The following is a 25,439-nucleotide window of genomic DNA, read 5'->3' as shown; positions in this document are numbered from 1 at the left end:
GCCTATCCTATGTTTCCAGTTGGATAGGCTATGATGACATGCAAACAGAAGAATAATCTAAAATACAATCATGAGTAATACAGGTAAAACCATAGACTGTATATGGTCTATGGGTAAAACACCTCTAGAATCCCATACACATATTCTGTAAGCACACAATTCAATGGCACGAGAGGCTTTTTTGGCGGCACAAAGACAAACTCAAGTCAAAGCTTTCAACCAGGGGAATCGCACTTAAGCAGCTGACCATACAGTAGCTATTGTTGGGGTTAAGTCATTGTAAAGGTAACGTTAACTTAACTTAATATTAGAATAACTGACTAGAAGATTATCTTTGACAAATTAACATAGGAAAAGGCTATTTTGTAAGATTGATAACAGATAAAAGGATGTTAGCCATGACAGGTGTTGTTTTGTTAATTATTATTTTGACCATGATTGATCAATCTGGTGTCACTCTAACGTTAAAGTTAGCTTATAGCTAACGTTAATTGAGTAAGTTAACTTTAATTTACCATACGTTACCATTAACGTAACATACTAAATGAAACCTTTAGTCAGATAATGGGCAAAGAAAAGTACAACAGTTTAGCAGCTACAACTATTGTAAAGAGTCAACTAACATTGAATAACAACGAATGGCTAGGGTGTAACGTTAGCTCATTAAGCTGGCTGGAGCTAGTTGTTAGATGAGCTAACTTAGGTTTTAAGAAGCCAGAACAAAGAGTAACAGTTGTAATCTTAAAGTTAAGGTAGCTAACTAACCAGACATCTTTGAAATTATGATTGTATCCTTATATATTCCTGCCGCCTAGCTAACTAACCAGACATCTTTGAAATTATGATTGTATCCTTATACTCCTGCCGCCAATGTTACACGAATTTATATCAGAATTATAGTTATAGTCTGCAGGACACTTCCTAGACTAAAATATATCCGAAAATGAGTACATAATACCACCGAATTTGTACTTCATCCATGCAGCTCGAGACTAATACCAGGAGATGTTGTCTGCCAATGGTAAACAAATGGCAAATCGACGCAACCAACGCAAGTACAGGAAGAAACAACCTTACTCAAGGAGAATAATTACCAGGAGTCAGTGCCGTACTTCTCAGGGGTTCTTTGAAAGACTGCCTGCAGAAGTATTTGATTTGATTTTAGACTACCTGACTGGTGAGCACAGAGGGGCTTGGCATATAGCTTATACAACTGATTGATTTATGGGTTATCAAAATCAAACTGGCATTAATCTCTTGGGTAAAGGGCACCAGCACCTTGGTCAGCAGAACCAGGGCCATAATGAAGCCTACAGTAAAGTTTAGTGTAGTGAACTTTAGAAAGTTCTCCTATGAACCTATGTTTTGTGTCCTCTTTTTAAGTGTCTGATGTTAGTGTATTCAGTATGGTATCAAAGGCCATCAGCAACTATATTGTGAGCCATGTATCTACACTGTCCTGGAAGAAAAAAATGGTTTTGTGGAAGTTTCACCAATGCAGCTCTACAAAAGAGGAGCTATCTGCCTTCAGCCATTACCAATCTCTTGGTAAATTGTTTTAAAATTAATCTAATTTATATTGATCTTTATGAACCACAGTGAGAAGACATATAGCTAGTTTCTTTTTACTGGTGTCCATGTGTTTAGATATAAAGTAAAATAATATTCTTTGGAGACTAGATTGGAAGTAAGCAGCTAATTGAATGATAATACTGCTTTACATGATTAAAAATGGATGACTCATGATGTCCTCTCTGTTTTAAAGGTTTGCTGTTCAAGAGATGCACCCTTTTATTACCCACGAAAGACAGATTGAAGTTCATGAGTAGCAGGTTATCACAGGTAAAACAGATAGAGGGAGAGCAGCTTCACAAAAGAGAACTTCTGACGGCAAATTTGAGGAAAAGTTGGTAAACCATCCTTCTTACCTAATTTGAGGGTGCTGATTCTGAATATTTTGTTTACCAAGCTCAATTCTCAATTCGCATAATCAGCATTTTAACATAAAATAGCGATTATTTTTGCTTATTTTTCCCTAAATTGGGTTGATTTCAAAAGTAATCACTAAAACCAAATAAAAGTGTTCTCTAAATACATGTTTGAGCATTAAAGAAGCCATACTATATTTTATTAACGTATTTAATGGGAACATGATTACAGTTAACATGTAATAAACTCGGAAATTCTAATCAAAACACAACCATATTTTTATTGCTAACATAGTGAGTCACTCGTGGTGTTTAATGCATTTCATCACAATAACAAATTGCATAGATAACCTTCAACTCAGAATATATCCTACAGTACATATGAACTTAGCGGGAATAAGCTTAATGCAGAACTGCATCTACCGTCAGCAACAACCGACAAGTAAAAAACATTTTACTTCTAGTAACACTGGATTTGGTATTTGTGCTTGCCTCCATACTAGAGCTTGATGTGCTCTTCTAATATGCCATTGAGCAGCATCACTTGTTGGTGGTAGAGCCTCCGATCCTCGACATCTAGAAAACAGAGTGGCTCTGGCATAGTGTTGTCACGATACCAAAATTATGACTTCGATACAATACCTGCCATAAATATCTTGATACTCGATACTGAAGCGATATCCAAATCCTAAAATATCTGCAAAAGAAAGGACGCAGGCCTCCTCCGAGTGTATTGAGTCATTTGTGTTGAATTATTATTTTTGTAGTCAGTAAAATAGTAGTTTGTGTGTGATTAAGTCCTTTATTGTTTGTTATAGCTCATTTATTATGTGTGATGTTTTGGCAATAAATTACCTTTAAATAGCCAAAGTAGGCTAGATGAAGGTCAGTGTTCAAATTACTGCATGCAAATCACTTAATGCTATGCAGAAGAGCCTAATCTTTAGGCCATCTGATCTAGGCTACCCTAGGCCTTCCTGTGTTTATGGGATTTCTTTGAAAGTTGCAAAGGGAAAAAAGTGAAGATAGTCTTTGCTCCCAGTGTAATTTAATAAGTACGTTTCAACCACTCTTTGGGTCTTAATCAGATAGGCCTACACCATTATTACATTACATTACATTACATTCGGCTGACGCATTTTTAACCAAAGCGACTAACAACGTGGTAACAGTTAAGTTTTAAAGCAATTCTCTCAACAATTTTAGGACAATTTAAAAACGGTAGAGTACAGTAAGAATAAGTGCATCAGTGAGTGCTGTTTTTAAACAGTTGAGTGTCAGTTCAAGACGGGTGGTAAGTGCTAGGATCAGCAAGACTTGTTGTAAGTGGTGCTATGAGAGGATATGTTCTCTAAAAAGCTGGGTCTTCAGGAGTTTTTTGAAAATGGAGAGGGATGAGGAACTGGCAGTGTGTTCCACCAACGAGGAACAACAGGTGAGAAAAGTTTGGATTGGCCTGAGCGTATCTGTTGCAATATCTGTGTGCATTCCTACATTAGGTCTATTTCTTTGATAGTCAACATCATTTGCTACCACATAACAAATACCAAATAACAATACAAAAGTTTCTTACAAACTTTCCTGCATACTTCTTAAATGTGCTGCAGTCAGATGGGTGCCCTAAAGACATAACTAGATCTTGAGCATCTATTACCAGTGTTGAATTAGCAGTTTTTGCAGTGAACACTACTGGACATTCCACATTGCTAGACAGCACTTGAGTGAGGATGACTTATTTCCCCTTCACAAATAACCATCGCTATCTGCAATAGCTACAGTACAGGGACATTAATCAGTTCATAGCTGAGGATATGTCCTAGGTCCACTTTCCTTTCAGCATCATATGCAGTAATGATGCACTGGAGAATGTTTCTTTTTGTTGCACTATAAAGGATATCTTGTCTAAATTTTTTGCAAATAATGCAATCTCCATAGCACTCTTCAGCAACCCTACACATATACACACTTCCATTTTTTTGCATGGCTGGGATTTGAATGATAGGAAAGAGCACCAGTGAGATGTTTTAACTAGGCAAGCAAAGTCGCCTTTACAGTAAAAAAAATACAATGTAAATCCTCTGTAAAGACTGACAACTGTTCATAATAGTTAGTGACAAAGTACTTTCTACAGAAAAATGAGCAGTCACCTACTATTCTATCAATTTATTATCAAGGAATCTATTTTGCTTCTAAACGTCATACTGAATTTTAGCTATTATTTCAATTTATATTTTAATTTTAGCTTATTTTCATTTGCTACTTGAGGGTCATTGGGGTAATTCCTGTCCTGTCCCACAACATATCTGATACATAAAGAGTATATTAATGCCTTATTTTTTTGCAATTCCTATGATATCTGATGGCAAAACCAAAAAGTATGTGAATTATGCTAATTATCAAGCTTAAAACTCAAAATTGAGCTTGGTAAACAAAATATTTGAATTCAGCACCCTCACATTGTGTGAAAATTTGCCAACAGGACTTTTTCTGAACGTTTGTTAGCTATCTGCTCTCCCTCTAAGACGCAAGATTAGATAAATGATTGTCCAAAACACTGCTGGACATCTTTCATATGCTGAACACTTTTGTTCAAATCAATGTACAACCAATTATAACTGGTTACTGGAATTGATATGTTTACTTACCAGTAAATACCTGCAATCTTCACTGCTACATTTTCAAAACACCAAGAAAAGCTCTGAATTTTTTTCTCCCAGATTACTAACAACTGGTCAGAGAAGTTTATAACTGGACCTTGCACAAAGACGATAATTTACTGGATTACTTCTCTTTTTAGGTCCCTTGTTTTACCTTGGACCAGTGCACATCCACATCTGGTTGCCTGGGATTTGCTTGTTACGGAATGTTCCTACAGGTGAATCAGTGTATTACTGTTTGTTGAAATCTTAGAGCACATTTTACCATACCCAAATACTAGTACCTCCACCAATGAAACACTACTTCTGCTATTATGGCAAATTGTTTAAACATTTAATCAAACCACATTATTATCTGTAATATCATTGTAGATATCCATAATGGTATTTTTTTCTAGTCAAAATTATGAACTTACTAGTCAGAATGGCAATTTGAGATATCTGCAATGATATTCTTACTAGTACAAATTGTATCTCATATGGCAAGCCCTTTTATCATTTAATAATTATACAGGTTAAGATTTTTGTGTTGTCTTGGCTTGCCAAACTGCTCTTGACAAAAAAACCATAGACATTGAAAGAAATTGACACAGCGACCTCATAGACTTCGAAATCTAAAATCAAGCGTAGATCTGTAAATAAACTGTTAACCGTTGAAATTGAGATGGGTTTTTCCCCATTGCCTATATAGGCTAATTCGTTTTTTTGTCCGTGAATATAGTTAAACCTTGTTACCCCTACTTCATTATTTAACTACATATATATTTCTTAAAATATCCTAGTTGTTTGTGGATAATTGTTACTTCATATGAATTCACTTGCCATATTCCAAAGTAGCCCACTGCCAATTCATCAAAACGTTGTTGAAATATTGTGTTCCAATGCTGTCATGGACTCTCTTTGGGCTTCTCCCTTGACTGTATGCCTCCACATCCCCCCACATACTTCATTGTAAGCTTCTCCTAACTATACGATAATTTCTCTACTGTGCATGGTCATGACATCATTAATAGCCTATTTTTACAAAAACGGCTGCTACAGGGACATGAGATGTGGAGAACGGAGCCTTTCATAAATTGTTGTGTTTCTTTAGAAATAAAAAATGAACAAATAGAGTCTAAACGCTTCAGATGTAAAGTTATTCGCTGTCAAAGTGACACCAAAATGAATGGGGTTCAATGGAATGCTAACGGTGATGGCTTATTAGCCTCAGAGCTTCCCATAGGGGTACGCGTTCAGCAAAACACATGCACATGCATCCATCCGTATAAACAATTTATTTCCGCTAAGGCCCATTTTAAAAGCACTGTGAAAAGATCATTCTTCCCTTAAAGCTAAAGGCAGCTTGTTAAAGTATTGGTACTAGGTTTAAAACACTGAATAAATAAATGTGAAATAAGTGTTTTCTTAAACATTGTCTTAATGTCATGCTCAGAATGGCAGGAAATGCTTGAAGTCCATTTGCCATTAAATTATTGGTTAAATTAACAGACCTTAATAGCTGGATGGGATGAACTGGAGTGCCACCGTGTGTTCAACTTTTTGTGTGAAATCACAAACTTAACCCGAAAGATTGAGACTGTTGTCACAAGCAAACCAGGTAGGCTCTCTTTATTTTGTAATGATTGTGTAAGGTTTTGACACACATATACTAAGATTGCCAGTTATGAATACATCTTGTTTCATGTGGTGACTTATATTCAGATGTATACAGACACATACTGCTACTGGATCATAATGCTAATAGTTCTTAATAGATAGATTAATAGATTTGATTGAAAATTGATTGAGAAGTGATGTATAAAAACAACTGCTCTCAAGTTAAACCCAGGACGTTGACACTGGGCAGACCATCTCAGCTACAACAAGCCTGTTCATTACCTAGTTTCAAATTAACTCCCTGGGAGATAAATACATTTTTGGGTTTAACTGGCTTGTGCTCTCACTTTAAAACAATTTATTTGTAGGATAGCTGTGTGATGATGTTAGATCGACATGATACCAGTTGATGTTCAAGTGCTTTGTTGTGTCATTGGTGGGCAGGATCCTCTCCCCACCTGGAGCAGCAGGTCCGCAACTTCTGCAGAAAGGTGCTGCTGGACCCGCGGCAGAGCCGCCAGGACTCCCTCTTTTGGCTCACTTGCATCCTCAAGCCCTGGCCCATGGTGAACCAGGCTCGCCTGCTCTTCATCCTCTATGGGCCTGTCCAGTCCAATGGTACCGGACCCCTCTGACACCTCATTCATACTCAGATTTGTTCACATACCTTTACTGTACTGTATTTATTAATACCTTTACTGCACCTGCAATGCATGTGAGGAAGGCTGATTAGAGTGTTTTTGATACAGGAGAACTTGGGTGGCAAGATGTGTGCGTTGGAGTTGTGGCTCAGTGCAGCCTGTGGGACCTGGCCAAAGCGATCATCTTACTGTACAGCGATACAAATGCCAAGGATTGGACAGCAGACACTGTGCTCGGCATTGTAGATGAGATGGCAGGTAAACTGATTGTATGACATGCATGGTGCATGTATTTCAACAAGTATTGCTGATCCTAGCACTTAACCACCCGTCTTGAACTGACACTCAACTGTTTAAAAACAGCACTCACTGATGCACTTATTCTTACTGTACTCCGTTTTTAAATTGTCCAAAAATTGTTGAGAATTGCTTTAAAACTTAAACTGTTTACCATGTTGTTAGTCGCTTTGGTTAAAAATGCGTCAGCAAAATGTAATGTAATGTAATGTAATGTATGTAATGTAATTTCCAGTAAGTGCTGCATTCAAAAGTTTTTAAGTGTCAAACATTGAGTGTACTTTTGTGGAATTGTTGTGTCTGTGTTGTTTTTCAATTTCGCCATCTTCATCTGCCAGTCTTACCCCAGCCCTGGTACCTGGAGAACATGGCACGCCTACTCATTCTGTGTGGAAACAACATCTGTTACAGCGTACTTGCCAGCAAAGCCATTAACGGAAGACTCTTTGACATATCTCAACTCCTTGTTTTCATTATCCTGGTGAGTCTGGGATTGGAAGTCAAAATCACTGTCAGTAAAGCCTGAGAACAGAGATGCAGAGTAAATTTGCATAAATGCACACAAGCCAGTATTGTAATGAGGAAAGAACCACCATTTTCATTATACTCCTCCTGCTCTCAGTATTCTTTCCCCTCACAACCTGACCTCTGCAGATACACTTGCTCAGTAAGTCAGGTTTGATAATGAGGTGGGCCTATTTAATAAGGTGTAGACCTGCACTTGCTGGCTGGCAATTGTAAGTTTAAATGCTTAACATAAGTTATTGTCACCAGCATGCATCATAAGGACTTTCTTTTAACTAGTTGAACTAGAGTTCAGTTAAAGGTGCTAAGTGATGTTTCTAAGCTAAAACATTTTTTGTCACATACAGCAAACATTACCTCACCATCCACTAGCTGCCTGTGCCCTGAATACGCTGTAAAAAAATGCGGTCTCTGTGGACAGCCTAGGCTCCATTAACGGCAACAAAATCACTGACGAGATGCACGTTTAGGAGAGTTTCAGTTGCACTGGAGGCAGGGGGAGGGAGTAGCAAGCTAGCTCTCTGTTTTGTTTGAACGTCAACAGAAGTGACGTTATCCACCACGTGTAACCTGCGTTGTGTTGAACCGGCGCGGTTCAGCCCTGCACACTCCCGGACTCGAACCCGCGAAACAGCAGCACCTCGGATCGGGAGTCGAGCGTGCGGACAATCGAGTTAAAAGCCCAGCTACTAACTTTCATGCCAGCAACACTCTTGTTGTGTCAGGGAGTGAGGTTTACCAACGTTCCAGACGCAAAGCTAAGCTAGCTGGCATCCGTTACAATCGCTTAGAGCACCTTTAAGTTAGAGCCCTATATTTTTACACTTACACTTTACAATGAAACTGAACTGTTTTGGACTGAACTGAATGATCACCTGTTTGAATTGTGATCCACAGGTGTCTGAGAAGGACGGCTATTGTATGAGTTGGTCGGTTAAGATGATGCAACAGCTCTGCAATGTGTTCCCCGGGGCGCCAGAGAAGTGGTCGTTCCTTCAGAGTATGGAAAACATGCTGTCGGAGATCTCCATGGAGATGTATGAGCTCATTATGTCAGGTCAGTGTTAGGCTGATGAGTTCATCTTTTTGGTCTATCCGTGTGCCATTCCTGCATGTTTGGGTTCTCTTCAGTAACAGGCAGGGGCAGCCTAGATATTTGCTCAGCCTACTGTAGATATGTGCCCAGTCTAGTGATAGGCATTTACCAATGTAAAGGACAGGTTAGAATGCGAAGGTGAAGTCTTCATGTGTGTCTCTGGTCTATGCAGGCAATCGCAATGAGAACCAGGAGACATTCCAGAACCTCTGCAGCCTTCTCAATGCCTGTGCCCACTTCCACACGGAGATCATGTACATGTTCCTTAAGCAGGGCTGACACCTAACCCCACCTCATCTATTATGTCCGAGGCATGTAGAGCAGGATGTGAGGTGTTGTTATGGCACATTTCTGTTCTGTAGGATACTATTAATAACTTGGACTCCTCGGTATGTGCCATCAGACAAAATGGAACCATAAAATGTACTGTAGCTCTGGGCTTAGGTGAAAATGAAAGCAAAATGTTTTTACACATAGTGTACCCATCAAGACTTATATATGCTGTGTATAAAACATTTGTAATGAAATAATATGAACATATTTAAATATGTTCTGTAATATGTATATTTATTACATGAAATGTATCTAGTTGTACAGATTTGTTATTATTATTTTTTTTTTTTCTTTCCATTATGCTCATATTTTTCACTATTTATTGCATACATTTTTTCTTCAGCTACATATTTTTAAGCTGTATGTCTACTGTAACTCATGTTGTTTGCAACTGCATTTTTGTCTTTGTAATGTGATGTTTAAAGCAAATATTAAACTTTATATATTGATACAGGCGAATTTATTCATCAGTGGAAGCCAATGACAAAAATAATTTGAAGTTCACAACATGTTACAACATTTCTGGACGGACAGCACTGCTCTGTGAGCGAAATGTTTGATTAGTGTCCAGAGATAGTTTTGTGTCAAGAAGGAGAGATGCAAAAAGAAACCAAAAGACGAAAGCCGATATAGAAACAATCTGCAACAACACTGGCAGAACTTCATATCCCAATCTCTTACCCAGTGTGTTATATGGTGTCTAGTGTCTCATACGGTTTTGTATCTTCAGAATACCTGACAATTTTTTTTTATTACATTCATAAAAGGCATGTACAGCATAGTGGTTTGAGCAGTCTAATCAACTCAAGCTTTAAATCTTTTAGAAATAAATACTTTAATGAACAAATCAACTAGCAAATGTATGAATGAGGAGTAAATGCAAATGAACAGTACCCTACTGCCTGCAACTTTTACAACTTATCTCCACCAGAGGGCGATGCTAGATCTAAGATTCCCATTCTGTTGACATATCAAAAGGGCCCTGGATGGAGTCTACTATAAGCACATGAACATCTACAAATGTACTTTACAGCAGATAATTCACATGGGAAGTGTTACTCACCTTTTTGAAGGGTCACACCCACTGGCTATACCTTAATATCATTTTACAGTGACATACTAACAATGATGCATTTGGATGGTAGTCATGTCACCATCAGAAATGTTCACCTTTATTTGCAAATAAATATCCTCATCATCCAGCTCTTACAGTGTGTAAGATCTACAATGTCTCTTTGGAAATCATAGAAAAATAAAATGCAAGACTTAGTAATTACTTGTACTTTGTACAAAACAACTAGCGGTCTCCTTTTGCTCAGCAGCGACATGCCAAACAATGTCTCCTCACCCCGCTGGGTCAGCTAGCACAGTTCAGAGACCTCGGACTTCTCCCGCAGTGAGTGGGCTCCTGCTGCCGCGGAGCAGAGGTATGTAAGTGTTGTCCATGTAATCCATGACATGTGGCGGTCATCTGTGGACACGTGTGGGGTTATGGCACGCTTCCTCTTCTGTTGGGGCGGTGGGGAGGATGGGACACGGTCTCAGGTTGTGATGTATTCCAGAGGTGGGCATTTTGCTGCCTGGCTTCTACTATTTTGTTTCCAACTCCATTGTTGTCTGTGATGGGCAGGACCACATAGGGTGCCCAGCTAAAGTGGTGTGGTATGGATGCCTGAACAGAACTCCCTCTTGAATCTTGTATGCTGACATTATTTTCGGTTCAAAATTTTCCAGATTATGTACACATGACCCTCTATATATGGACATTTAGATCTTGTTACTGCACATTACATATCCACAAGGGAAAAGCTCCATGACTACAGCAAACACTGTACTCTCACGTTGGCCATGACTACTACACTCTGAACAGCCGCTGGCTGAGGCCACTGCTCTACTCTCAACGTCCATTGCTAAATAAGAAAGTGTAGGGCCTACAGTACTCATTTTTTCTCCCATATTTGTCACTGAAACTGCATATATTGCTGATTTAAATAAGAAAATAAAAATAACATTTACTAGGGCTCTCACATACAGGACTGCACATATAAATATATTTAGATTATAATTGATAAATGGACTATACACTTCAAAGTCATTAACATTCTTCAACATCATCTCTCCTTACTTTTCAAGTATACGCAAACCAGAATGTCTGGGATCAAATAAATTTGCAAGATGCCTCATGATGTTTACTTGTTGAACCTTAAAATAATTTATATTACGGACAATCCTTCAGATTGCACATCTGTTAGCAGCTACGTGGTCACAAAACATGGAGAATAATTGTAGATTACGTTCTCAAATCTACAGTTCTAAATACTGATACTGTTGCTTGGTATAGACATACTTTTACTGCAAACAAGACTTACTTATTTTTTTTCCTTTTGACATGCCAATCTGCCGAAGTTCAGGTCTATATTGTCAGTCAGAAGCTGCTGGATGTAAAACAAGCAGTCTTGGTAACTGAGGTTGCACACGTGAAGTAAGCAAGCCAGTCCACTGTCTGCAGGAAAAGTGCCGCCTTGCACCAGCTAAGAACGTAAGTCTGCTTGTGAGGAAGATGGCTGAGGCACAGGCTTGTATTGTCTTGTTTACAATCTCATACATGGAATCCCTTCTCTTGAACTTGGAGCAACTGCAGTCTCAGAGTCTGTATACTGCTGACTATTCGTCTCTGGTGTCCAATCAATGTAACTCCAATTTGCCTGACATCTCTAGGACAGAGCAGAAAGAAAAGCATTAGAGTCTGAGCAGATATTAGTTTGTTCTTTTACAAAGACTAGTGCTAATGATTGTGTGTGATACTCACTCGATGCTCATGGTGGTGACAGAGTCCAGTGTGGTGAAGCCGGCAGCCAAAAAGTTATTTTTGTATTGGCTCATTTTGATGGAGTCCAGCCAGTCACCAATGGAAATGAACATTGGGTAATCAGGGACATCTCCTGGAGACTCTGGTAATCTACGAAAGTAAGGGAAAGAAAAAGTTTGTTTCTCAACAACTCTGGGCTTACCGGTATATCAAAACTATAACTTTCATGTTTCTCTGAATACCCTGTAAAGTTATTTAACCAGAGATTCTGTAAAAAAGAGCCACTGGGAGAGAGAATGAAAGAGAAAACACCATAACAACATGTGTAGCGCAGAGCCAGCCATAGGCAGTAGAGATGGAGCGATAGAGGAGGTGGGTGGCCAGACAGACAGACAGACAGAGGAAGGGAGAGAGGGAGTGTGAGGTGGTGGGTATGTACAGTACCCCTGGATGTCCTCCACCAGTGTGAGCAGGCTGCTGGGATTGCGGATGAGCTTGTCTAGGAAGCTGACGATGTCTGTGAACTTGGGCCGGTGGCTGCGCTCCTTCTGCCAGCAGTGCAACATGAGCTGGTGCAGTGCCACGGGGCAGCCCATGGGGGCGGGCAGCCGGTAGCCCTCCTCTATGGACAGGATCACCTGCGGCCACACGCACACGCACACTCACGTCAAAGTGCTGTGGACAGAATGCCTAAATGTGATATCTATGCAGTTATCTGGGTAGTTTAGGGCAATCACTCTTGGCAGTAATCCAAGCTGTAGTACTAAAGTTTGTGCTAATGACACCATTGTCCTGTCAATTCAGTCTCAATTATAAAAGCCTTCGGGGGTTTTCAGCAGCAGTACTTGTCTTTATGCAGTTTCTTCCTTCCACTGTAAAAAGCCTAGTTGGCTTGGCCTGACACAGCGATTACCTCCAGTCTCCTGTCAGGAGCTGGACTCCCCACTCAGCCTATCAGCAGGACCCAGATGACTTTGCTGCTGTCTGTGTCAGGGGGAGGTGGCCGAGATCTGCTGGCCTGAGAGGCCTCTGGTCCCCTGCCACCACTGGCAGCATTTGAGGGATTGGGGGTGATGGAGGGCTTTTGTCTGTGAATGCACCTCCAAGCATTTCCTCAGCATGTTCAAATCCTCTTGAAACTGCAGCCCCCTGGGTAAAACTCTGGGGGGATCAAGGGCAGGCTTTGGCTGCTGGCTCTGAGGCCGACAGAGCTCTGCATTCAGCTCTGGGCACTAGGGCCATGGGGTCAGGAAGCCAACTCCTAACTATATATCTTTAAAAGTGAGGTGTGTACAGTTTTGTTGTAGACAAATAATAAGACCAATAACCATGTTTCTACAAGCACAACAGAAATGCAGTGTTGCTTTTTGGATTTGGCAGTGATGTTGATTTATGTAATACATTGTTGACAACTTTTCTTTAAATTGAGTTTTGTTTTGATTAAGTTGAACTATGTATGTCAGTCAAAATCGAACATCTCTCAACATCACTCAAACTGGAACCCTACTTTACCAAACTTGTCCTGTACAATATTATATTTTCAAAGGGAAGAGCATGACATTAACTGCATAAACCAGATCTTCAGCTGTAGTGAAATGAACCCGCCTGAACTCACATCCTGGTTGGACATCTCCCAGTAAGGCCGTTCTCCATATGACATCACCTCCCACATGACAATGCCATAGCTCCAAGCATCGCTGGCTGACGAGAACTTCCTGTAGGCGATGGCTTCTGGTGCAGTCCACCTTATGGGGATTTTCCCTCCCTGCAAATGCACACAATGAGTATAATAATTAATATCATGCAATATAATATAGGTACAATAATAATGTAATCTCTGTGGAATGATGTAAACTGTAATGTGTGACGTGAACAGCCAGTTATTAAACCTACAGCTTTAATAAGCTAACTTTCTTTCAGGCTTTCCTGTCAAAGGCTTCAATAATACCAACCATTATTATTTACTGATCTTTCTTGGACATTATGAACTAGTCCAATACTGTATACATAACAAAAACAACAAATGCAACCTCTGTTTCCTCTTGTTTGTTTGAGATCAGCCTGGCAGTGTGTAAGAAGATTGCCTTTGCTGTTCAAGCCCCTGAAAGGTTTACCAGGAGCTAAAATTGGTGTGTCCCCCCATTTCTTCCACATGAGGGCAAAGTCAAATCACAAGTCTCAACAAATCCTTCACGGCTATCTCCCAGTCTGACCAAGACAGCCAGCTCTCTCTGCAAACCGAGATTTCTGTCATGCAGAAAATGGCTTATGGACCTCAGAATGCAATATATCCCACACCAGTGACCAAAAGAATAGAGGTCACACAAGTGTCAGCTGGAGAGAAAAAGCTGAATCTAACTTTCCACAGTCGACTGTAAGACAGCTGCCGCGGAGAGAAACGCCTCGGGCGCAGTACATTTCACACACAAGTCGAATAGAGCTGTTAGTCACACAACACAACAGCTGACACCATTCTGTGCTGTGAATTACACTTGCCTTTTATTGCATGTGTAGTAAATAATAAAAGAGCAAGGCTCTACTGCACCAGCATGCCACCCAAAAAATCTTGAAATCCTTATGGCTACATTTGTGGATGAGGTGCGACCGTGACCATCCTAATAATGAGACCGAACATCTCTAGACGTGACACTTACAGTGGTGGTGTAGGCAGCCTCGGGGTCGTCCTCCAGCACCCTGGACAGGCCGAAGTCAGACACTTTACACACCAGGTTGCTGTTGACCAAGATGTTGCGGGCGGCCAGATCTCTGTGGACGTAGCCCATGTCTGAGAGGTATTTCATGCCCGAGGCGATGCCACGCAGCATCCCCACCAGCTGGATGACGGTGAAGTGCCCATCATGCTTCTGAGGGGCAAAGAGAAAGAGGAGGTGCTCTCACATCACTGACAAATGGGACAAAAAAACAACACATAACACTACTGAGAAAAACAACAAATGCAAAATGGAAAAGGTCCAGGCTTAGACCAAGTGCCCAAAGATAACAGCCTATTATAAACTGGAAACCTGCAATCAGCACAATTATATAGGACAAGAAAATTAGGAACAATCCAATGTCCTTTTTACTTCTCCCAAAAAAAGACGGTCAGTTTTTTTTTCAAAGACACATAACGAGTCACGGTATTTCAAGGCAGTCACATTGAAGAGGATTTGTTTTTGTTGAAAGAATCAAAGCATCTTTCTCCCTTTTTATGTGGACAGCTTTGACACCCTGCTGTTTTAATCAAAGCTGGAAGGAAACATGTGAGATGCCTGTCTTCATGTTGCGCCTGGCACTTCCTCAAGCCATCTGCATGTGACAAAGCTGTGATTGGGATGGTTGCAGGGGTATGGGGGTGTGCAGGCAATCAGATGGCAGATCTACGCTATCGTGTGTGAAAATGGGCTATTTATATCACTGGTGCACAGACTCACAGGGAGAGGTTTCAAAGGCGTGTGATTGTTATGCATAGAATGTTAAAGTCTTCACACATTATGAAATCAGTTGGCTTTGAGGCTCATCAGAAGCACTAGACAAAAGTATGTCTCATCTATGAGCAAAATTACTGAGGGTCTCAAAGACAACTTTATTTGGAGCTGAGGACCTCTTGGTGAAGGATCCCTCTCTTGTGGCCAACTAAAACACAGCATGTGAAACACTTAAAGCAAATGAATGGGGCTTGGGTGAGACAAGTACTCACTCTCAGGAAAGAATCTAAGGAGCCATTTTCCATGTACTCCACCACGATCATCACGGGCCGACCTGCAGAAAGAAAGCACAGAGAGGATCTATCACCTTTCCAGCGGCCTTCAGCGCCGCCATATTCACTGCTCTGCCTGCACAGCATGACTCATATGACAGAAAGTTCTGACAAATTCATTCGCTCCAATTCCAAATGACCAGGGGGCACTTTATATTTTTTTTATTTGCCTTCCTGAAAAGTTCATACAGTATCCTCTCTCCCCTTGAGTCCTTTTTTAATCCTTGTTCACCAGCCAAGGTTGCAAACGGGTTCAATCTCCCTCGCATAAAAGTTAATAGGCGATTAGCATGTCATCTCCTTGGCAGCCATGAGCTTGATGAGAGTGTAATCCAGCACTGGATTAAAACACTTTTTTAATTAGTGTGCACTTTTATCCCCACCCTGGGCAGGCCTGGAAGTGAGCGGGGTAGAGGGAGGACCTGCCGTCCATCTCCTGGGGTCATGTCACAGGCTAATCCCTCCGACAGTCTCAGTGGATGACTGCTCTCATTACTGGATTACATGCATTACAATGCAGTGATGTATGGACGGCGCCACTGCGGGGAGATAGCACACCAGGGAGAAGTCCAGGAGGGAGCTGGCCGAGCGCCCTGATGATCATCAGCTACTTCTCCACAAAGGACCGCTGAGCTCCCAGCTGAGAGAGGTCAAACAAGGTGTGCTTTGAAATTAGAAATGGACCTCCTAACCGTTACATTTGTGAATATGGTCAGGGTGTGAAATTGGAAATAACTTTTCTAGGTCCTACTTTGCATAGTAATATGGAATGACATGTTGGATGAAAATGATACATATTTCATACATTTTAACGATCATGTGTCTTATCGGTCACATGATCGTTTCTAGCTTCTAATTAATGTTTTGTTTTTCCAGAAAAAAAGGCCTAGAGATCCCCTCTCCTTGTCCTGGTCATGGGATACTTCTTGTCTGGCATGATTTAATATGTAATAATGAGATTACTCATGATCAGAGTCCCCACTGTTCAGACTGAAAATGCATTTCACACCACAGTCTCCAAATAAAATAGAGCTGATTGATTCTGGCTTTGCATGTTCAATGCTGTTTAATGCAACATTCTGTTTACACTTCAAAATACCCAGCTAATTTAGATAATTGGCAAAACAGGCTGGCTATAATCAAACCCCTGCTGGGCCTTTAATCACATGAATAACAAATTATAAATGAGGGAGGGACAGACACAAAGAGAGGAAAATAGAGCCTATCTTCACTATTCTTTTAGGCTTGCTTAGAGGGACACATCTTAAATCATGTGCATTAAGCACAGACACTGCGTGCGCTTATAGCACAGTGGCGTGTTGCGGAGTGGTGTGGTGGGGAGGTAGCGCTAGCTGGAAACCTGCAGCTGGGTGCTGGACTGCAGTCATCTGAAACTGCTAATATTCCTTCATTCAGCTGGAGGAGGGAAAGCTGAGCGCTCCCTGGTCCTGATTGGATTTCTCTATCAGCTTCTTGGCAGGACATCTCCCTGGGCTTGGGAATGAATCCCACCACCTCTCTAATCTCTTGGCCTCACCACACACACACACACACACACACACACGCATGCGCGCACACACACACACGCACGCACGCGCACACAGACACACACACACACACACACACACACACACACACACACACACACACACACACACACACACACACTGAGGATATATATGCTCAAACACATACATTCCCCTTCAGCTTAAGTGAGAGGCTTTTTACAGTGGCATCAGTATGAGGCTAAAAAGGCACAAAACATCCTGCATTGCACTTTCATCCTTAGCTGTCTGGGGATTACTGTCAATGTACAGAAGCACACAAGGTAAACTGGGTAACTTTTGGGATGTTCAGACACTGTATTCAAGTCGGATCGAGTTGAATGATTTAACACTCTCTTCATCCGCATGCATTATTTGGAAGCAGCTGGGAGTGCTCCGCCCAACAGTATGCTCCTGTCATGCTGAGCTAAATGTATCTGTAGTCAGTCAGCTACTAAATATCAGTGACTACTAGTTTTTACAGAGGTTTTTACATTGTTTTTTTAAATCTTCTGACATACTTCTGAAAGTATGCTTACACAAACAGGTGCAAATCTAAAAAGCATCACATTGTCTTGCTGCACAGGTGAGACAGAGTTGCACTTCAGTACCTACATTTCTTAATTGGTCTCTGAAGAGGTTGAAAGGTATTGGTATGTGAAGGTACCAGATGGTTTTATCTCAGAAAGTTGAACTGAAAAATGCCAAAGCAAGTTTTTCTTTTCTCAGAAATTAGACAGAAATATAGAATTCAGTGTCTAGCTCTGACAAGAGAGAGAGAGAACATACATGTTACTCGAAACAGGGCACGTGAGAGAACGGTAGAAAGTGTGAAAGTGTAACATAGAGAAAGAATGAGAAGAGAAAATAGGTAGATGAGGCTGAAGGAAGTAGAGAAAGAGAAGCACAGAGAGAGAGAGAGAGCGGGAGAGAGAGAGAGAGAGGGGGGGGGGGGTGAGCTGAGCTGAGCTGAGCAGTACCCAGCAGATTGGCGACTGCACGCTACAGTGGTGGTGCGTGAGGGGGCTGCGGTGCACTGTGGCGTGACAGGCCTCCGTGCCGCTGCCTCGCCAGCCGATGGCATATGCAGGGATGTGACGGATGCCTCTGATGACTCACTTGGTGTGTCAGATGCAGCTGTCCCCTGATAAGCACACTTCCGCGTGTCAAAACCAAAAAGGTGCCTTGTATTTGCTGAGTAGTCCTTCAGGATGGATGGGAAAGGGTAAGCACACACAAACAGATCTCCAATGTAATCTCAGGCCTCCGGGGTCCCACGCGCGCTCTGTGGAGCGATTTGAAAATGAAGAGAGGGGGGAGAGCCATGCCAAAGCGTAATCAGACTTAAACTGGTTTTGAAGCTCCATCACTGACCTGCCTTTCCCTCCCTGCCATCTGCACACCGGCTTCTCTCAAGCACACTGAAGCAGTGTCCTGGGAGCCTCAGCTGACTAACAAGGATACAAGGAAGTTTATTGTCACATGCATATAGTTACTGGAAGTAAGAAATGCAGTGAAATTATGTCTGGTGTCAGCCTATTTGTGCATTTATGGGGGGGGGGGGGGGTAAAAAGTGCAGTAGAAGAGGGATTTAGTAGATTAAGTGGCAAGGGCTGCATAAGAAAGGTGGGGGAGGATTGGGATTGGGGGGGGGGGGGGGGCACCAACAAGGAGCACCCAAGAGCAACAGGGGTAAGGAAAAAGTCCCTTACCAAGGAAGAATCCTTGGGCAGATCCACGGCTCAAGGGGCTAACCCAACTGCCAGCGGTCTTGGTGTGTGTGTTGGGGGGATGACAAGGGAGATGGGATAGTGTGCTGTGTATGTGGGGAGAGGGCAGTGTGCAATATGTGTGTTGGAGAAGCTTCCTCATGAGACAATGTGCTGTGTATGTGGGGAGAGGGCAGTGTGCAATATGTGTGTTGGAGAATCTTCCTCATGAGACAGTGTGCTGTGTATGTGGGGAGAGGGCAGTGTGGGCAGTGGGATAGTGTGCTGTGTATGTGGGGAGAGGGCAGTGTGGGCAGTGGGATAGTGTGCTGTGTATGTGGGGAGAGGGCAGTGTGGGCAGTGGGATAGTGTGCTGTGTATGTGGGGAGAGGGCAGTGTGGGCAGTGGGATAGTGTGCTGTGTATGTGGGAAGAGGGCAGTGTGCAATATGTGTGTTGGTCACGCCGCTCCTTCCAGCCGCCCTTGCCTCTGCTATTTACAACTAATTTTTCTGAACTTGGACTGACATGGGAAAGTGTCTCAAATGCAAACAGAGCGATTACTGCCTCTTTGTAATGACTGCAGTCACTGCTGCTCTTGCCAAGGGCTGCACTGAGGTGCTATTGGATTGAAAAGACCAATATTATTTGTCACCCAGAGGGGAGAGATCAATTATTTTTGTCCCTGTGCCATCAAAAGCAAGATTTATTACCTCCTGGCGAAAACAATCAGTGCATTTATCTCATAAAAAGAGCCTGGTGTAGCTTGGAGTTTGCAGTATTAAGAGGTGGTCCTCTAATGAAGAAAATCACATTCTTGTGCAGTCGGAGTGGTTCATGCTTGACTAAGCACTTATTTATCATCAGAGTAATCCCTCACCCTTGTTTTATCGTTGTGTGATTATCTGGACTCGTGCTCCCTGTGCAGGTGACTGGCGCTTTCTCAGCTTGATTGATAACACAAACACAGTAATAATTGAAACAGATGGCTTCGTCAGAGAGCCAGTGCTTATTTACAAGAAGGGGGGGGGAATGTGAAAGGACCTGATCCCAACCACTTCTCATACTAATCATATTACAACACAGGTTCACACATGAGGAAACCCACCATGATGAAAGGAGCAGTCATTATCTTTTGTCCATGCTTAACAGTATTGCCGAGCTGCCAATAACCCCATCGCCACAATAATTAATAGAATGGCACGACCCTGAAGAGGGCTTTAGTTTCAGAGTGAGAGTGGCTCTTTAACAGTGCAGTGTCTTCATCAACTGGGCTTTGCCGCCTTTTCATGCATCGGTAATACTCCTTTGTTGCTCTAAACGGGGGAGATTTATTTATTTATTAATTCCCTCTGACACCCCAACAGACATATGACAGCTCTTCCCCCAGCTTTCACATCCAGAGAGACCCCTGGGACTCCACCCCAACCCACCCCCCCCGCTCTCCCGCTCTCTCTCTCTCCCGTTCTCTCTCCCTCCCCATCTCTCTGGCCCTCCCTCAGCTCACAGCAGGTGTCAGTTGAGGCTGAAATAGCAGCAGGCTGGATGGAGGGATGCAGAGACAGGGGGTTCTGTTCTGATCACTGTGCTCTCGCCTCGGCTCCTTTGTTGTGCTGGAAGCTGTTTCAGCGTGGCTGCAAAAGCAGGGGTGGGGATGGCTAATATTCTAAGACGGACCTCATCTGCAGTGATAGAGAGAAGGAGACGGAAAGAATCCCTCCAATAACAAAGACCTGCGCTGGGGGAGCTGGTGCCCCTGTGGAATGCTAATGTGAGTCTGCACTGAGACACTGCTGCCTTCAAACAGGGGCTCTCTCTCCTACAGGGGCTCTCTCCTACCTCACAGGAGGGTGGTGGTTGTTAGGCAGGTGGTTCCAGTAGCAGCCCCTTACTTTTTGTCACCACGCCCTCCAGCCTGATGATGTTGGGGTGGTCAAACTGTCCCATGATGCTGGCCTCCCGGAGGAAGTCCTTTCTCTGGCGCTCCACGTAGCCCCCCTTCAGCGTCTTGATGGCCACAGGGATCTCCTTCTTCCCCGGGGTGCGCAGGCGCCCGCTGCACACCTCCCCGAATTCACCTGTCACACACACATCAGCATCCGTCAATCACTGTCCCCCCACAGAGGGCTGCCAAAGGCACACTTCACATGCACTGGAATGGCACCGGACTGTTCTGGGTCATTCAGGGACTATAAAAGAGTGAATTGCCTTAACACGGACAATCCACTAGATGGCAATCACGGAACTTGCAGTAGATGAGGCTATAGTGTGTGACGGCGTAGACTGGAATTCAAATGTAATCTAGATGCAATGTTTGTAGTGGTATGACCCATAGTGTACCCATTTTGTGAAATTGTCAGAGTTCCATCACTGTTTAATTCAAGTAAATTTAGTTTTGTGAAATAGGAGATATCTGTTAAACAAGCTGCAGAAAAAAACACATCTGATTCTGCTTTTATTCTCTTGATATGAGAATGTAATGCTGTTCAGCCTGCCCTTCATAGTGGAAAGCGTACAGTACCTTAATCAAAGAGGTTTTGTCATATTTATGTTATGGCCTAGGGGCTCAAAAACCCACCTGCACCAATCACTCGCTCAATGCGAATGCGTGACGTGTCAATCTCTTTGGCAAATTCATGCACAGCCTGGGTGGGATCCTCATAGGTGTCGGGATCGATGTATGTCTTTATACCAGGGAAAGGCACTACTGAGGAATCACACAGAGTTTTCATGTGTCAGACAGCACATACAGAAGATGCTTGTGCTATTACCAAAGGCATGCAGTACCACATAATAATAAATATATGGAGATATAGCAGACTCAATTAAAGACTTTAAGACAAGGAAGCAGAACATGTAGTCCAGGGTAATAAGGATGGTATTGATGATGGGTACAGGATTGCAAATGTCCTTCTGAACACAATATTTTTTCATTTAAAAGCATAACATAAACACCATACAACAAAATATTAACACACAAACACAATTGCTATACAATTAAATATTGGTTACATATTTCATATTTTGTTTTGACTCCACAAAAATGTGGAGCTATTCACTTTTACACTTGGGGATTCAAGGGACATTTCAGTTTTATGTTCTTTCTCTTGCCATGTTTCTCCCTCTCTCTCTTTCTCCCCCCCCCCCTCTCTCTCTGTGAGGTGCCAGTACAGTGAATGGCCTGGACAACAATGAAGAAGCCAGCAAAAGACTCCAATTTTGCCCCCAGTGAACTGCCACCTGCCAGCTGCCGGCTGACTTTTGCGTCCTATCTGGGCAACAGACAGCACAGCTCAAAAGAGTGATTCGTTCCTGTGTTAGTTAATACAGAATTGCTGTAAGACTTCTCTACTCTATTTTGGTGGAAGTAATCTAGCTGTTCCAGATGGAAAGATGCCCTATGGATCACATTCTGCAGTTTACTATCCCTGATACTGTACTGATAATGATCAGAGGTGCTACTTTGACTTGTGAATTCCTGATGTGGGCATGCCAGTTGTTTTCTGCCTATGATGACCAAGACTGAATAAAATTAATTGCCAAGCATTAGCACCCATAGCAGCCATGTCGAATGAGGCAATGAATAATGCATAATAATAGACATTATAATGCTCATCTTTCAACTGGAGAGCCACACATGCATAAATATAACATTAGTCAAATAAAATGCTATAAATGCTTCCAAGAGTTGTTATTATAATATGTTATGTTGTTATCAACAATAAGGGGGGGGAAATACAATCTAGAAATTAGTTTTGCATCCGGAAACATAAAGAGACACACTTTGAAATGTAGAAAAACTGATTTCGGCATAAGTAAGCCAGTCCAAATTAAGTTAAACCAGTTTAGACATATTTAAATAGAATCAACCTCCCTTGATCTTCACAAACTAATAGTGAATTTCTGTGATCAGTATGTTCCAGACAGACGGACAAAGACAATGTACCCAGATAGAACCTGTATGGGTCTTTGGTTGGATTCCCAGTGAGCTCACATACCCATCAAATGCTCACCTTCACTGTGCACTAAGTCACTTTGAATCAGAATGTCTGCTAAATAAATCAATGTAAATGTACATAATATGAATATCAAATAAGTCCACATGGAGTATAGTAATGGAGTCTGACACCACAACCAGAGCTTTTGTTTAGTCCAGAATCTGAAGTGCAACCCTCGTCAAATCTGCTGTGGTGTGTCAAATTTGCAAATCTGCTGATGGTGCTTGCCATTCCTCTAGTCACAGCCAGTCTCATAAGAGGGCCCTATGTGTCTGTCCAAGTGTGTTGGCGTAGGCACTTATTAATCTCTGTAGCTTAGGCACCTTGTCTCATTTAGTACATCAGTCATCCTCTGATACGCCCATGGGATAAAAAAGCAGGGCCAAATACCAGTAGCCAAATGTTCTTTTGGAGGTGACTAACTAAGACCCTGTTTTAAAAGTGTTCAAAGAGTCTGTTATTCTGTTGCCTTCGTTGTGGTGATAAAATCAGGTTAAGCACTCATGTAAGAAAAAGAAATGAGAGGAGCTATGGCTCAGAAGGCTCCAAAAATGAAACATGTTTTTTGTGCAGATGAAATGTTAAGGGAAAACTTCAGCTGAACGCCTGGGGAGGGAAGACTGAGGACTGGAGGTGACTGCTCTACCATTCAGCTGATTTGTTTATAGCCTTTAGTGAAGCACATGGTTTCAACACTGCTCCCAAACAGAGAAATATAAGGCACCAATGAAGAATACAACAAAACAACACAACACAGCAAATGGAGCTCCTTTGAACTGGCAGCTTTAGATTGGAATGAATGCCATGCAAATACCAGCAATGCCTCAGCGGAATGGTTGCCATTCACCAAGGGGCTGGCATCCTGAGTACTTCATTTCCAGTGTTTGAGAGGAACGCGTGATTGGAATTGCTAGTTTGGCTTTCCTTTGGAAGTGTTGTTTGCCATTTATCCCTGAACATAACTCTGTAGAACCCAAACAGTTCTATCTTAATCTGTATCTGAGTCATAAAGAACTATTAAGTGACATAGAATAGTTCACATTTTACACTGCTTTATTTATACACTGATTCAAAATGAGTTGTTCTACTGGAAGTAATGGTCGCCTGTGTAAGAAACGTGTCTATTTGGGTAGAAAAACACTCACCATGACCATTCTGATACTGAGCCCTCCGCTTGTCATCCGACTTCATCTTGGCTTTTATGTACCACTGACACCTGCCATAGAAACAGACACAGCAGAAGATCAGCAGGACGCTCCATCACACACACACATGGACACTACACAGCCACTGATAATGATCCAGCATCTGGAAACACATCCTGGTTCTTTTCAGATGGAAGATTGCAGAATGTCACTGCTCTCCTCCATAATCTTTTGCAACAGATTTAATCAGTGGGTGGACTGACGATATGGAACCTGTAGCAACAGATTCAAGCAAACTTGTGTAAAGGGGTGCTGTTTGTACTGCGGTGGAGAGCTGTCATTGAATGGCCGAGACACACTGAAGACAGGCCTCTCAGGCTGAGCACCATGTCTGTGTTCTTGGTGCAGTGCTGTGAGAAAGCTCTCGGTGTTTAATGCAGCACGTGCGGCTCTGGGTCACTCGCCTGTTCTGCTCTCCAGCTCTTCTCTGGGTCTTTGCCTCTGACTTATGGGATCATCTCACTACCATGAGGAAAAAAAGTCTACCTTGGGGTTTCCTGCTTCTAGGACTCCCCAGAGGACCCAAGAGCTTTCCTGGAGAGATTAGCATATGTGGACGTATGCCCTCTGCTCACCTTGTCGGCAAACATATTACTGGACTAGACTGCCTTATTGCCATAAGGGTATTAGTCATAGCAACCATGACTAAAGTAGATGCCAAAATGATCAGAATTTAGTGGAAAGTATAGAAAAAAGGAAAAAGGAAATATATGAAAGATTCTGTGACTTGTGTGCTAATTGCTTTCTGAACACCCAACTGAGGCTAAGAGACACGCTGACATGCACACACACACTGCCACGCACACACACACACACACACACACACACACACACACACACACACTTGTAAGTGGAGGACTGAGCTCTGCCAACACTTCTCTTGATTTCTTCAGCTTCCTCGTACAAGCACTTGGAGGAAGTAAGATTAGCAGTGCGCGTCGCACACTTTGGATTTCATCGAGAGTCATTTTCCTCATTACAGCACCTTTACTTGCACATTTACATTTCAGCAGATGGGGCCTGCCTATTCATAGCGCTCTTCACACACTTAAAAAAAGGTTCGCTTGGCATGAAATCTCATCATATTTCTGAGTGGATCTCTCTCACAGCCCTCCAGTACACACTCCAGCTAGGACTAACTTTAATTAATTTTATCACATGCTCTTGGATGCAATTAAGATTTTTCCTACACGATCCCTTGCAGAATGGGTAACGGGCCTGGCTAGGAGACCCTCAGGAAATAAGGAGCTTTTCTTTGGAGACACCTTGGTGTGTACCCATCTCCCAGATAAAGCAATTAGACAGCCCATTAGTGCTTGCATGCGTGGAGGAGGCCGGCGCG

The 25,439-nt window shown here is 42.3% G+C and overlaps 2 protein-coding genes across 3 annotated transcripts in view; one reads left to right on the top strand and one right to left on the bottom strand.

Annotated features, from left to right (window-relative positions):
- The first annotated feature begins 1,029 nt into the window (after window positions 1-1,029).
- LOC143099883 (F-box only protein 47-like) lies at window positions 1,030-9,022 on the top strand. The gene is made up of 10 exons (XM_076262793.1): window positions 1,030-1,177; window positions 1,384-1,548; window positions 1,766-1,842; window positions 4,726-4,803; window positions 6,077-6,185; window positions 6,629-6,802; window positions 6,934-7,083; window positions 7,461-7,603; window positions 8,545-8,704; window positions 8,916-9,022. Exons 1-10 carry the CDS (start codon window positions 1,030-1,032, stop codon window positions 9,020-9,022), a joined length of 1,311 nt encoding a protein of 436 aa, XP_076118908.1.
- A 2,653-nt stretch (window positions 9,023-11,675) lies between these two features.
- LOC143100433 (ephrin type-A receptor 6-like) overlaps window positions 11,676-25,439 on the bottom strand; it is a 105,591-nt gene continuing 91,827 nt past the window's right edge. Inside the window, exons 9-17 of one of the 2 annotated variants that reach the window (XM_076263608.1) lie at window positions 24,038-24,108; window positions 21,473-21,601; window positions 20,787-20,972; window positions 15,583-15,644; window positions 14,540-14,749; window positions 13,501-13,650; window positions 12,330-12,523; window positions 11,886-12,035; window positions 11,676-11,790 (exon numbers count right to left, since the gene is read on the bottom strand). In XM_076263608.1, coding sequence (XP_076119723.1) covers window positions 11,676-11,790; window positions 11,886-12,035; window positions 12,330-12,523; window positions 13,501-13,650; window positions 14,540-14,749; window positions 15,583-15,644; window positions 20,787-20,972; window positions 21,473-21,601; window positions 24,038-24,108 — 1,267 coding nt within the window. The remainder of the gene's footprint in view (window positions 11,791-11,885; window positions 12,036-12,329; window positions 12,524-13,500; window positions 13,651-14,539; window positions 14,750-15,582; window positions 15,645-20,786; window positions 20,973-21,472; window positions 21,602-24,037; window positions 24,109-25,439) is intronic. The other variant, XM_076263609.1, reaches the window with a different exon arrangement.

Source organism: Alosa pseudoharengus, unplaced genomic scaffold, assembly GCF_046254945.1.
Source record: "Alosa pseudoharengus isolate Yale_2024_CS ecotype anadromous, Long Island Sound unplaced genomic scaffold, YU_APseudo_1.1 YU_APseudo_1.1_scf_3, whole genome shotgun sequence".
NCBI lineage: Eukaryota > Metazoa > Chordata > Actinopteri > Clupeiformes > Clupeidae > Alosa > Alosa pseudoharengus.
Note: the sequence above shows the minus strand (reverse complement) of the source record. Positions and strands in the feature narration are given on the sequence as shown.

What these genes read in the sequence shown, in the direction of transcription:
- LOC143099883 (XM_076262793.1), top strand. Translation starts at nt 1,030, where the DNA reads ATGGCAAATCGACGCAACCAACGCAAGTACAGGAAGAAACAACCTTAC. An exon ending in CAGCCATTACCAATCTCTTG is followed by an intron (nt 1,549 to 1,765) that starts GTAAATTGTTTT and finishes TCTGTTTTAAAG; the next exon opens with GTTTGCTGTTCAAGAGATGC. An exon ending in GTTACGGAATGTTCCTACAG is followed by an intron (nt 4,804 to 6,076) that starts GTGAATCAGTGT and finishes TTAAATTAACAG; the next exon opens with ACCTTAATAGCTGGATGGGA.